Here is a 12,211-nt window from a genome sequence, read left to right on the forward strand (position 1 = left end):
TCAGTAAAAGCACGTGAGTTACGTCTCTCCAGATTTTTTCCCCATGTGTTTGAGCTGCCATTTAGTCTCGGTGTCTAACACAAGACAAAATTATATTTTGTGATAAAATAATGTATTATGTTTGATATAAAATGATCCACCTGCATCGGTTAAATTGTTTTGTTTAGGTTTTGTAAACTCACTGAATGAAACCAGCTGTTATTAAGTCAGGCTAATGTTAGCACTCATAATTAACACATTTAAAGACCACACGTAGGTTACTGTAAAGAAGTACTTTTCCTAAAATCATACTATCAGGTTGTTAAGCAACTTGATTAGACAGCTTTGGTAAATACTTGATTCTGATTGGTACAGAATTCTGAGGTCTGTTATTTCTGTATAAATGACCACTACGCTGCTATGTCAAACTGACTGTCGCCCTGGACTCTTACAGATTCTAGTGGAGCAATAAAGTCATTTTAAAATTAATGTTCAGTGTCAAATTATTGATCCCCTTTTTTTTTTAAAGTAATAAATAAAATAAACCCCTTCTGGATGATTTGAGACCTGAGCTACCATCTCTAGGTTTATTGGTTTATTTTGCAGTAATGACCTGCTCACCATACATTTTCCCTTACGTGTTTTACTTTTGGGTAAAACAAAAAATTGAGTTGGAAAATTGGAAACTTTTAAACTGACTTGCCTTAAATTTAATTTGCATTATTGCAAACTGTTGATTTAAAGCAACTGGGTTCATCTAATCTGTTAACTTTTGAAAAACTGTTGGTCCAACAATTCCTTTTTCAGTGTGCCACGAAATCCATCACACCAGTCCTTGAATGCCACAAAAATAAAACGTAGCCTGTCTGCTGCTTTCCAGGTGCTGTGTGGCCTCAATAGACAGGTCAGTCCAATCAATGAACGATTGACACCAGACACACAGCTGACATTTCCAGGCTGGGCAGCCTGACACAATAATGTCTGCTGTGCAACAGTACAAGTGGGCATGCTGCAGAGACAGGATACAAGTAAAAAAAAGAGACATATAGAGGAAAGTAAAGATACCAACCATGAGCTGCAGGTTCAGTGCTGGGCGCAGTGTCTGAGCACACAAGGAGAGGACATGGCAGTTGAGGAGGGAGGTGTGGAACAGGAGGAACAGCATGCAAATAAAGGAGAAATGGGGGAGGAGGCAGGGAGGGAGCGGGGCAGGGGGAGAAAACAAATGACACCCATAAGCAAGCATTCAGAAGACCAGAACATGACAAAAGACATAAGGCTTAAGGGAAATCAAAAGGAACCAAAGGCAGTGCAGAGATAAACATAGGCTTACACACACAAATACACTTTCCACTGCACACACTGGACGCTCCACTCAGAGGGGAGTGTGGCTACTGCTCGAGGAGATATGGAAGTGACTATTATCATGTGCCTTAGGCAGCTTTGGCGTGGAGAAATAACAGAGCAGACTATCAAGAGGAAATAATTGTGCAGCTGTCCTAATGTAACAGTGTACGACTTGGAAAACACTTTACCATCTATATACAAAGGGAACGCTTTGTATGGCAATGACTCAAGAAAAGTTTGAAGAAAGCAGCAGTGTTCAGTGTCGCTGTGGCTCCGTATGGAAGCCCTGTCTCCTAAAAATTAAGTTTATATACAACTACTTTGCATCAGCAAATATTTTGGGGGAAAAGTTATGCAGACGAGAATTTGCTTTCTGGGACCATAATAAGGAAATTTTGTTAATTAACGTACTTTACAAGTTGGAAAATGTTCACTGACAATGTATTTTATTTGTTTCCCCGTCAAAACAGGCAATCTTGCAATACACTATCCAGTCACAGTGACAACAGTATTATTCAGAAGTCAGCAGTAACCTGAGACATCTTGTTTTGCATTATTTGACTGAAATGACAATGATTTGCTAGACCCAGTGATTACCCAACTGAGGTGGTGTAAAGCCACTGTGGAGGGATCCACGGCAGCATATTCTTACTAAAAGCTGCATAAATATTGATCAAGTATTGAAGTCATTTAAAGATAATTGTGTATGTGGTAGATAGGCAAGTCAACCAGCTGGTTGACTTGCCCAGGTAGGGTAATTCTACAGTACATTGTAGAGTACACAGCAAAAACAAAAAAGTTCAGAAAAAAACTCAAAATTCTGAGGCAATTTGCTGCAATAGATTTGAGTTTTGAGCTCAAATCAAAAAAAGTTAAATTTGGGATAATTTACTTTTCTTTGTTAGATAAACTTTAATCTTTGAGTTTTAGAACCCTGCCAAAAATTGTATTCGTGATTGTATTGTGAATGCACTGAAGTAAATGAAAGTAATTGTTAATATTTTAACATTTTCATTTAATTTTCAAGCAGACAAATAATGATTCACAGCTCTAAACAATTTTCGAAATAGATTTTCAATAGATTCAAGTATATCTAAAAAAGAAAATTTAATTATTTCAACTAAAGATCATTGGTCATTGATCTTTTCTTTTTCTTTTTTTTTAGTTTAGTTTCAAAACTTTTAAGAATTTGAATAGGGCTCAAAACTCAAAAATCTATTGCAGCAGGTTGCCTTGAAACTTTTTGTGTTTAGTGTAGAATTTGTTAACAATATTCAATATTCCATTTTTTTTTTCTCAGCTTTTTACAACATTTCCAGAGAGTGAATTTGGCATAAGACACTGCTTTCAGTCAGGGAAATCATTTTAAACAGCCACATAAGGGTTTTGCTGACTTTTTATTGCAGCAGTTTGGTTGTGAAACAGGTCAACTGTGTAGTTACAATGGCTGTTAAAGGGTTAATTAAGTTCTAAGCATGGCTGTAGATTCATAATAATGCAATGACTGAAGCCAAAGATAAAACTCCACTGCAACTCTGCCTCTCTTTGAGACCCATCAGCCCGCTTGCAAACGCAACCAGTGAGACTGCCTGCACCGATTAGGTTGATTTTATATCAGATCAAACTGCTGTACGAAACACAGACGAATCACAGCCAGACCAGGTGTAGCTTTGGGGTACTATAACACTTACAAATGAGACTGCAGACTACTGCACCCCAGCGTATTATAGCTGAGGGAAACAGAAGCAGGGACGGCAGCGTGCTGAGAATGAAATGCTGTGCTGGATGAAACATATGCCTTTTAAAAACACTTCTGAGGGAGATGCTTGCCCACTGACAAATGGGGCTTGTCCAAAAATATGGCTTTCTAAGTGTTTATCAAAGCGCTTCTGTATCAAAGTGTCAACCTTTAAACACAATGAAAGTGCTGGAATTAATCTAAAATGATAAAAGCAACATTTGGTCAATGCTGGAATATGGACGGGAAAAACAAACAAAAACAGACAGACAGTTTCATCGGCTGCAGTGTCATTTCAAGAGGCTAAATGTACATTAGTGTGCTTTACGTTTCCTTGGCGTTGTGTCTCGGAGGAGACATGAGAAAGTGCCTGTAAGATATCGAGACACAGACAGATGTTTGTGTAAGAGAGAGACTGGTGCTCAATACTAATGTGTAATATTTCAGGGAGCAGCAGGCCAATGCCACATCTCAGCTCTGCCGCCAGAGGCTCGGGGGAAGCGGGAACGATCTCGCGAGGCGAGTCTGCATCAAGTCCGTCTCAGAATCACTGGGGATCAGTTTCTCTGCAGGGAACCTTGAGTAGTGGAGACATGTCAGTGCTAAATAATGCCACAGGCCAGTCTTTACACTGATGATTTCGGAGCATATTTGATTAAAATACAGCTCGGCAAAAACACAGGGCTGAACAATTTTGAAAAAATATCGAATTGGTATTACTTTGACTGATTTGCAACATGATTTGCAATATTATAGGTAATGATCGGTTATACATCATGTTAAAAAGGCTGTGGTGTGTTTTATTGTAGGACTCTGTACCAAATGAAGATTTTTTTTAAAGTATAGAATCTGATTCATAGGACAGGACATCTCAATTTAAAAGTTTTCTGACACACATTTTGCCTCTAACATATATTGCTCCTCCTGTGATTTGAAAATTGCAGAAAGCCTTATTGTGATTTTGACAGAATTTCGATTCATTGCACAGCCCCAGTTAGTGATAATCTACAGAATGTGTTTTTCCAGTTATTGTGGTATGTCTTAACTTTAGTTTGCACCTGTGCATAAACACACTGAAGAGAAAATTTGATATCCTTTCGTGCGGATGTCCATTCAACATGGATTCAAGTTTGATCCCAGGAAGAATCTTTTTAAAATATATGGGACTAGTTTACTTTCTTAAAACATATTCAACAGCTGTGTGTGTACACCAGTGGAGCACACAGAACACTTGAATTAACTGATGTACAAGCACAAAGCACCATGAATTCAAACACTTCTGACAGTTAATGCAGCTATTATAGGAACCTGTGGCTCTACCATCTGAATTATTATATCACAACATGCTGCACAGTTTATATTATGTTTATTCTAATGTTGATTATTGTTGAGATGGCGTTCTGCTGATGGAATAAGTCAGGTCTGGAACCCATATTTCTCCGTGTTAAATAGTGTTGGGTAAAATATCACCAATGCATTTTGATGGTAGAGTCCCAAGATGTTCCTGAGATAAAAAAAAAAAAAGTGTCTGGGAAAAAAATATTAATATCTAATGATAACTGTAGAAAGCTGTGTTCTCCTTCTGCAAAGTTGTTGTACTTATAAGCTAGGACAGCGATACACTAAACAAACCGACAAAACAAATTATTTGACATGTGTGTTGAGGTTTTAGTTTGGCCCATATGCTATCTATTAACAATGAGGAGGCAGAATCTGTGACCTGTACTGCAGCCAACCACCAGGGGGCGATCCAGATGCTTTAGTTTCACTTTTCGGGAGGTCTTTTATTGTCCATTGTCAGTTACACATGAGCTGATTAAATGTTAATTTGTTATCACCAATCTTTCCAGACCTCTGACCTCAATAAAAATCAAATGAGGACCTTTGAATATTAAGTTTGAGAACCCCTGCTTCACGGTCTCACTAGCTCATTTTAAATCAGTGCAGATCATCTGAATAACCAACTGCCACATAGAAAATCTGCTCTGGAGGTAGTTAGGTTCAGAGTATCAATAATAAAAAAAAAAAACATGTAAAACAGCCCTCATTCGCAATCATCGACCTGAATTCTGATTACAGCACGTTCGCACAGGCAATAGCACTGTGTTTAAGTGACATGCAACAAAGACGACACAGTGCGGAGACGTAAGAAATGTTTGTTGCATACCAATTTATCCACCCTAGTTTCAATACATCAAACAGGAAGCTAGACGACCGCTCATCAATAATGGGTGATATTTACAGCTGTATATTAATTGCACTGACATTCTTTCAGACACAACAGGATCCTTAAGAAGATTTTGTTTTTTGCAGCCTATTTTGTACTTGTTCTGCGTCACTGCAGCTCTGAAGAGCAAAGGTGAAATTTTTATTATTTAATCATTCTACAAGTGTGATGAAGGTATCCTCACACTGATGTATATTTAGAATAAAAATAATCAAATATGGCAATATACTGCGTCATTCCATTTTCAATAATATTAAAGGGATAGAGAGGAGTACCAGCATGGAAACTAAGCAATACACTGCTGTGGACAGGGTTAGCAACAAAGGGTATTTTAGACATTTAAAAATGGGTCAAGCTAAAATAATCAATATCAGTTTTAGTGTATGGTATATTTAAAATATTTACTTTGCCATCAGACAACCTTTTCTGATGGGAAAATGCTGCTATATGAACCAAATATCAGTCCCTTCAAATCAACCAAAGTTCATAGAGAAAAAATCTGTAATTTTACCTCAGAGTTGCTGCTGTCTACCATCGCCTCAACCTTTTAGTTAGTCTGTGTTATTTTGTGACTTCTGAGTTTTAAAAGGATAGTTCAGATATCTCAAAGCCACACAGTATAACAAACAAACTAACAGATCCAGGCAGCGTTAGACCAGCATCACCTTCTGTGACATAAAATTACTGATTTTGCCTATGGACTTTGGTTTGTATTGGAGGGAGTAAAAATGTTCTAAATCTAAAGGGTTAAACCCAGAGCTTTCACACACTTAAAGTGATGGAGCAAGCAGTTGGAGCAACTTGACTAAATAAGGGCTTTGGTAAGTACTTGGGACGTGATTGATGGCGATTCACAAGTACAGACAAGAATGCAGACCGAGAAAAGCCTCATACATTAAATGAAAATGGGGATTTGACTGACTGGAGGTTTTTATTTTCAAGGGATTTCGTGTTTTTCAGTAGACCGGCGAGCATATCTACAATCTCGCTATGAAGCGAAACAGTGTTGGCTCAGAAGTGCCTCTTTTTATCTCTGCCACCACTTAGTGTTCATTGGCATCAAAATGTAAAATGAAGCCTCTGTCCCTGCGAGCCCCCGTCAACTGAAAGGCAGCGTGGCCTGTTAACCCTCATTACACTGTGGGTGGCAGCCATGTGGGACCATTCAATATGTCTGCCGCTGAGTGATTGCCTGTCCATTTCCGAGTAGCCTCCTCCTCGTCCGCCATCTCTAGCCTCGCAGGTCAACTGAGACATTGGCAGTGTCCTCGCTGACATTCACAGACATGATGCGGACACATCAGCTCCGTGACCGGTCGCCACGCTTCCCATGAGCCCTTTGGTGACTCGCTGTGACATGACATCCAGCTCAACATGCAGAGATAACTGCGTGCCAATCATAATTATATTGGCAGAAATGCATTAGGTGGAACCCCGTGGTAGTGAAAATACCAACAGGCTGCTGGGTGTCCCCGCTGGCAGCTAGATTACTTTTTTGTTGGATCCACTTTCTCTGACCTGCCTTGTCTGCCTCGCCTTTAGTTTGTGATTTCCTGCATTTTCCAGAGTTTTGCCACCACCCACAGAGCTCTGTGGACAGAGAAACTGGTATCAGTTTCTCTTCAACAATAGATTTCTGCCTGGAACCGTTGAATGTTGGTGAAAAACAACAAATCTAGGAAGAAACTCTATTTCCTGAGGAACTAAAACCTTCTGCTGCCTTATCATCTGTGCTGTAAGTTTTCTGCCACTTTAACTGAGATGAACTCGGTGACAAAACAATGAAAAGGGCTCTTAAATATAAGATATATCACAGCACCTGGTTTATTAATTGTTTTGGGGTGACCTATTGCCACCAAGCGGTTGACTTTTTTCTGCAAGGTTTAATTTAATTATGTAAAACATGAATAAAAACAGAATGCAGTGATGTTCAAATCATGTTTGGGTTGTATTCAATTGAACACCATAAAAGACAAGACTCTACAATGCAAAGAGAAAGTAATCCATCGACAACACTGAAAAGCCGCAGACTTCTCTGGGCCCGAGCTCATCTGAGGTTGACTGACGCAAAGTGGAAAAGTGTGCTGTGGTCTGACGAGTCCACATTTCAGATTGTTTTCACAAATCATGGACATCGTGTCCTCTGAGCTAAAGAGGAAAAGGACCATCCAGATTGTTACCAGTGCTAACTTCAAAAGACAGCATCTGTGATGGTATGAAGGTGTGTTAGTGCCCACGGCATCATGGGTAACTGTCACCTCTGTGAAGGCCCCACTGATGCTGAAAGGTACCTTCAGGGTTTTGGGGCAACATATGCTGCCATCCAGATGTCTTTCTCATAGACATCCCTGCTTATTCCAGTAAGACAATGCCAAGAAACATTCTGCATGTGTTCCAAAACCCAATGTTTTCGGAATTTGGGTTGTAGTACAAAATGTAAAAGTTAAAACACTTTTTAGTCTTTCAGATAAAAATTATATGGTTTTAAATTACAACTGAAATCATGGGTGAAACATAATGTGACCATTAACCATGAAGTACTAAACATAAAGTATTCCTTTTCATTTTCTTGTATGATATAATGGTTTAATCAGAAAGTACTTTTAGCTTTACATGATTAATATTTTACCACTATTTTACTTAATTTTGTCTGAATTATAACTTTTGATGCCATAACACTTTGTCAATTTGTTTGACCAGGGACTGCTGGTAGAATTTAGCTTTCTTGCTAACTCTGAGACAGTAAATGGCTGTCCATTGTCCCTGTTAAATAAACAAAACAATGAAATCAAATAAAATACATATTTATGTCCATCTGACAATGAATCATGATAACTTTGGTGATCCTCTGACTTCTTTTCATCTGTCCAAATACCTGCAAAACTAATGGCATACCCATTAGCCTCAGCAGATGGTGTATGTGGTTAGAGCAGTGACAATTATTCTGGCAACCAAATTAAATTTTGGCTTTGAAAACAGAATTTGAACTGAAAAGAAAACATTGGCATTGAAACACTTGTATTGGAAAAAAAGTTGTATTGGAACAGAAACAATTATTGGCACTGAAAAAAAGTTTCACTGAAAAGACATTAAAGTTATTTAATTTAATTAGGTTTTCTTGTATTCTGATGCGTTTTTCGATGAAAATATTCAGATTTTTCCCCTAATGTCTGTTTTCTTTCAGTGTGGCATGGAGGGGTGGGACTTAATAGGGCGTGGATTACATATCTGCATATCAATGAGAACACAACTCCTCTCGACCTGAGGTCCGCTCTGAAAGACCAACACAATTACAGCATACAGGGGCGTCTTCCTCAAACTCATCTGAGACTTTGAAATCATAAGCAGGCTGAGTCTTCTCTCTGCTGTTGTTTCTGACATTGAACCGCGCTGGGTTAAAGTTAGGGTGAGGTCCACTGTAACAAGAGCTAATGTTCTCTAAGCTAACAGAGTTAGCTAATACATGTCCGCATGTTCATTTGGGGTTCTTTGTGAAAAACACCTGCAGAGAGAAACAGACGTGTGCGATCATGCCGGAGGCTGCTGTCAAGCCAGCCGCTAGTTGGAATTTGTTGAGCATCTATTCATGCAGTTGCGGTGTGGAACTTCAGAGCGATCAAGAAGGATGAAGACTTTTATTGAAGGATAATTTCCCACGTATTATATGCAAAATACAATTTTCAGTGAAATTTTTCAGTGCCAGTAATGGTTTAGTGCCAATACGTTTTCCAATACTAGTGTGTTTCTGTGCCAACGTTTCCTTTATCAGTTCAGGTTTTGTTTTCAATGCCAAATGTTATTTTCAATGCCAAAATTATAATGTCACTGTCATACCTGCCAACATTTAGGTGGGGAAGGGTATATCTTCTGTTCACAGCTGCTGTATAGGCTACTGTATGAAACAATTCTCCTTCAGTTCATGAAAATATCTGCAACACCTGAAGGCAGCAGGATATGTTGATAAATCCGCAGCTTCTGAGAAGTGTCGTCATTAACTGTGTTTATCACCTGAAAATGACATAAAGCTGATAAATTATGACCATACAGACCCCTACAAACACCACACTGGTCGGTTATAACTCCATATTCTGCTTTTTGTATGAAGGAGATGTCCAGTTAGGGCTCATCTCTTTTCCAACTTTTTTATATTCTTAAAACACATCACAGTACAAATGCTGTTGTGTGACATTAATCACTAAACTATGGCCAGTAAAAAGGCAGTGAATATGTATTTTAACACATTTTGTGTGTGCTCTGGTTTGCCATCCCACAGACTCTCCCTTCACTTTACCCAGCAGCTGGAAAGCAAGTCATGGGAACTTCTTTTCTGCACTGTTTATTATGTGGGCAACTGTACGTTTACTGCCACTACACAACTTCACTGCTAAACTTTGCCTCCCTCTGCTGTGAACGCAGCTTCCTGCACTCTTTTTTCCTTTCTCTCTTTTGCTCAGCCACACCCACCTCGCTACACTGTATGACAATATATATAGAGTGTTATATAGAGTATCTTCTGTATCTTTTTTATTTTGTATTTCTCCTTAAAGACGTGCACCTATGACTACAAAGTGTTCCACAATAATAGAAAATGTCAAATACAGGATTTATACACAGAATTTAGCAGTTATTTGAACGCTTCATGTGGTCCAGGAGCTGTAATGTGGTGTAAATATGGATATATGTGTAAACACTGAGTTGGATGGGTGAGAATCTGTCTTTACGGGAGGTACTTTTCAGATATTGTGTAGCTACCTGATTACCTCCTGGCCCTTTTTTTATGAGTTTCATCTCCTTTTGGTCATTGTGAAGCGCAGTTATACCTCCAGAAGAAAATATACATCCACATTAAGAAGACGTGTTGGCCTCCAGACGAGTGTTTTCCATGATGCTGAGTGCTATAACATCATTGATGCTCTCTTAGGGCCGTATGTCACGTGACGGTGGTTATTGTGCTGCTATCGACCTTAATCAAATTAGTTATAGCTGGCTGCACCAATTTGAAAATGGACAAGGAATCATACTGAGCAAAGTGGGAACAATATCACACATTATCTGGCACGCTGTGTGCATGTGTTAGTCTGGAGAATGGGGAGGTGGAGGCACATCTAAATTAATAAAATTCTTAAGTCACTTCTCCAGATGGTGTTTATGTAATTTAAGACCTTGACAAATGTAATGGATATTTGTTTCTCTTCCCTTCCCTCGCCTGTTTTGTTGTCCTGTCTGTACTGTGGGTTAAATGATTTGGTTGTCAGCACCATTTATGGTCTTTCATCAATTAAAAGTAATGCTACCCTGCCACCTGATTGTTTTATTTGCACAAGGTACACATTTATTATCTATTTTCTTCATTCAGGGATTAATTGGCGTTGTTCATTTGGCGGTGTATTGAACTGGGGAGCGATTAGTCATATTGTGTTGATGGGGGAGACGATGAGAGAGATAGAATACGTGGGAGGGTAAATGCTGAATCCCTAAAAAGACGGCAGTACATTAGCACTTTTGGGGTCGGCTTGTGCTTCACAAAAGAACTCCTGTTGGCCCTGACTACCGCTAAAAAGATAATAGACTGCTGCCCCTGAGGAGAACACGGTGCACAAAATGTCGCCTTTCAAGGAAAATCTTTCTTCCACAGTGACATAGAAACGGCAGCAAAAAGAGAATATTGACAGCAAAGCAACATGGGAAAAGACATGGAGGACGCTACAGAAGGAGAACTAGAAAATGCAGTTCCTGGACATAGGGGCGGATCTAGAGAAGTTTATTTCTCTTGATAAATTTGTTTGTTTTGAATCATCACAAAATTATCTCAACTTGTCTTTTCAAAATCAGCCAACTTAAAATTTTAGGGCAGCCCTTAACTTTTTTTTTTACAGTAAAAGAAATATTATATATATTTTTACAGATAAGTTGTGAGCAGCTCGATTGGAGAGTCCATTTTCTTTGCATCTGATTATTTTTTAGAGGCCTGAAAGGTTGCAGTTTAAAAAAAATGAATAATAAATATGGTTTTGTGCTTCAGAATTGAGTTTTTTTCTTATTACCTACTTTTTTTCAGAACCCCTTAGCCTGGGAACCACTGCATTTAAAACATTAAACATCAGATATTTTAACTTGTGGAAGAAGTATTTTGGTCTTTTACTTGGGTAAAAGTTGCAAGACACTCTTACAAGTAAAAATCCTGCATTCAAAATCTTACTTAAGTAAAATTATAAAAGTATTCAAATTTAAACTTTATTAAAGTACCAAAGTGCTCATGAAGAGTGGCCTGTTTCAGAATAAAAAGTATTATATTATGCCTTTTTTCTCTGAATATAAGTCAAATATTTATCCTAAAATGTGCAGAAGAAATCATAAAATTATACGCATTAATTCACACATTGTACTTTTAAGTTCGTTTTGCAATTTTCCAAGTTAATACATTAAATTTGACAGCCCAAAGATCATGTTGCTTTTTGTTTGGGGCTTGGAGCGATTGATTTGAGTGCTTTTTAGGTGCTTTTGTATGTTGCACTTGCATGATTAATCTTAAATTTGGACGTTTGTCTGCAGAACCGGTGGTTTTAACAGCTGCAGGACAGACGATCTGGTGGAAACACTCGGAAAGTCAGGTTTAATCTGTTCCTCTCACAATCAAACACGAGTTTGCTGCTACCCACTGCAGGGATGCTTTAGAGCTGGTCAACTGAGTGACACAGAAACTTGAGGATCAACAGGGAGCATCATCACTTGCTGCATTCACTTGCATACAGACATTGGAGTTTGGCTCTGGTAAATTTTTCCAACCAGCAACAACTTTTCAGACATATTATATTTTTAAAATAGACCCAAAACTGGGTTGGCGGCTGGGGTGGGAGAGAAAAATTGATTGTTATAAATTAGCATTGCAGTCAAGGTAATGTTATTTGAACAATCTAATC

General features: G+C 38.5%; 1 protein-coding gene across 5 annotated transcripts in view; it reads right to left on the reverse strand.

Moving 5' to 3' along the window:
- cadm1a (cell adhesion molecule 1a) overlaps positions 1 to 12,211 on the reverse strand; it is a 570,965-nt gene that overhangs the window by 48,714 nt on the left and 510,040 nt on the right. For 3 of the 5 annotated variants that reach the window (XM_084730382.1, XM_084730384.1, XM_084730381.1), the window contains one exon: positions 1,049 to 1,081. The exons of the other annotated variants lie outside the window; for them this stretch is intronic. In XM_084730382.1, the coding sequence (XP_084586508.1) occupies positions 1,049 to 1,081 (33 nt within the window). The remainder of the gene's footprint in view (positions 1 to 1,048; positions 1,082 to 12,211) is intronic. 5 annotated transcript variants of the gene reach the window in all.

The sequence above is a fragment of the Lutjanus erythropterus genome, chromosome 11 (genome assembly GCF_056507025.1).
Source record: "Lutjanus erythropterus isolate fLutEry1 chromosome 11, fLutEry1.hap2, whole genome shotgun sequence".
NCBI lineage: Eukaryota > Metazoa > Chordata > Actinopteri > Lutjaniformes > Lutjanidae > Lutjanus > Lutjanus erythropterus.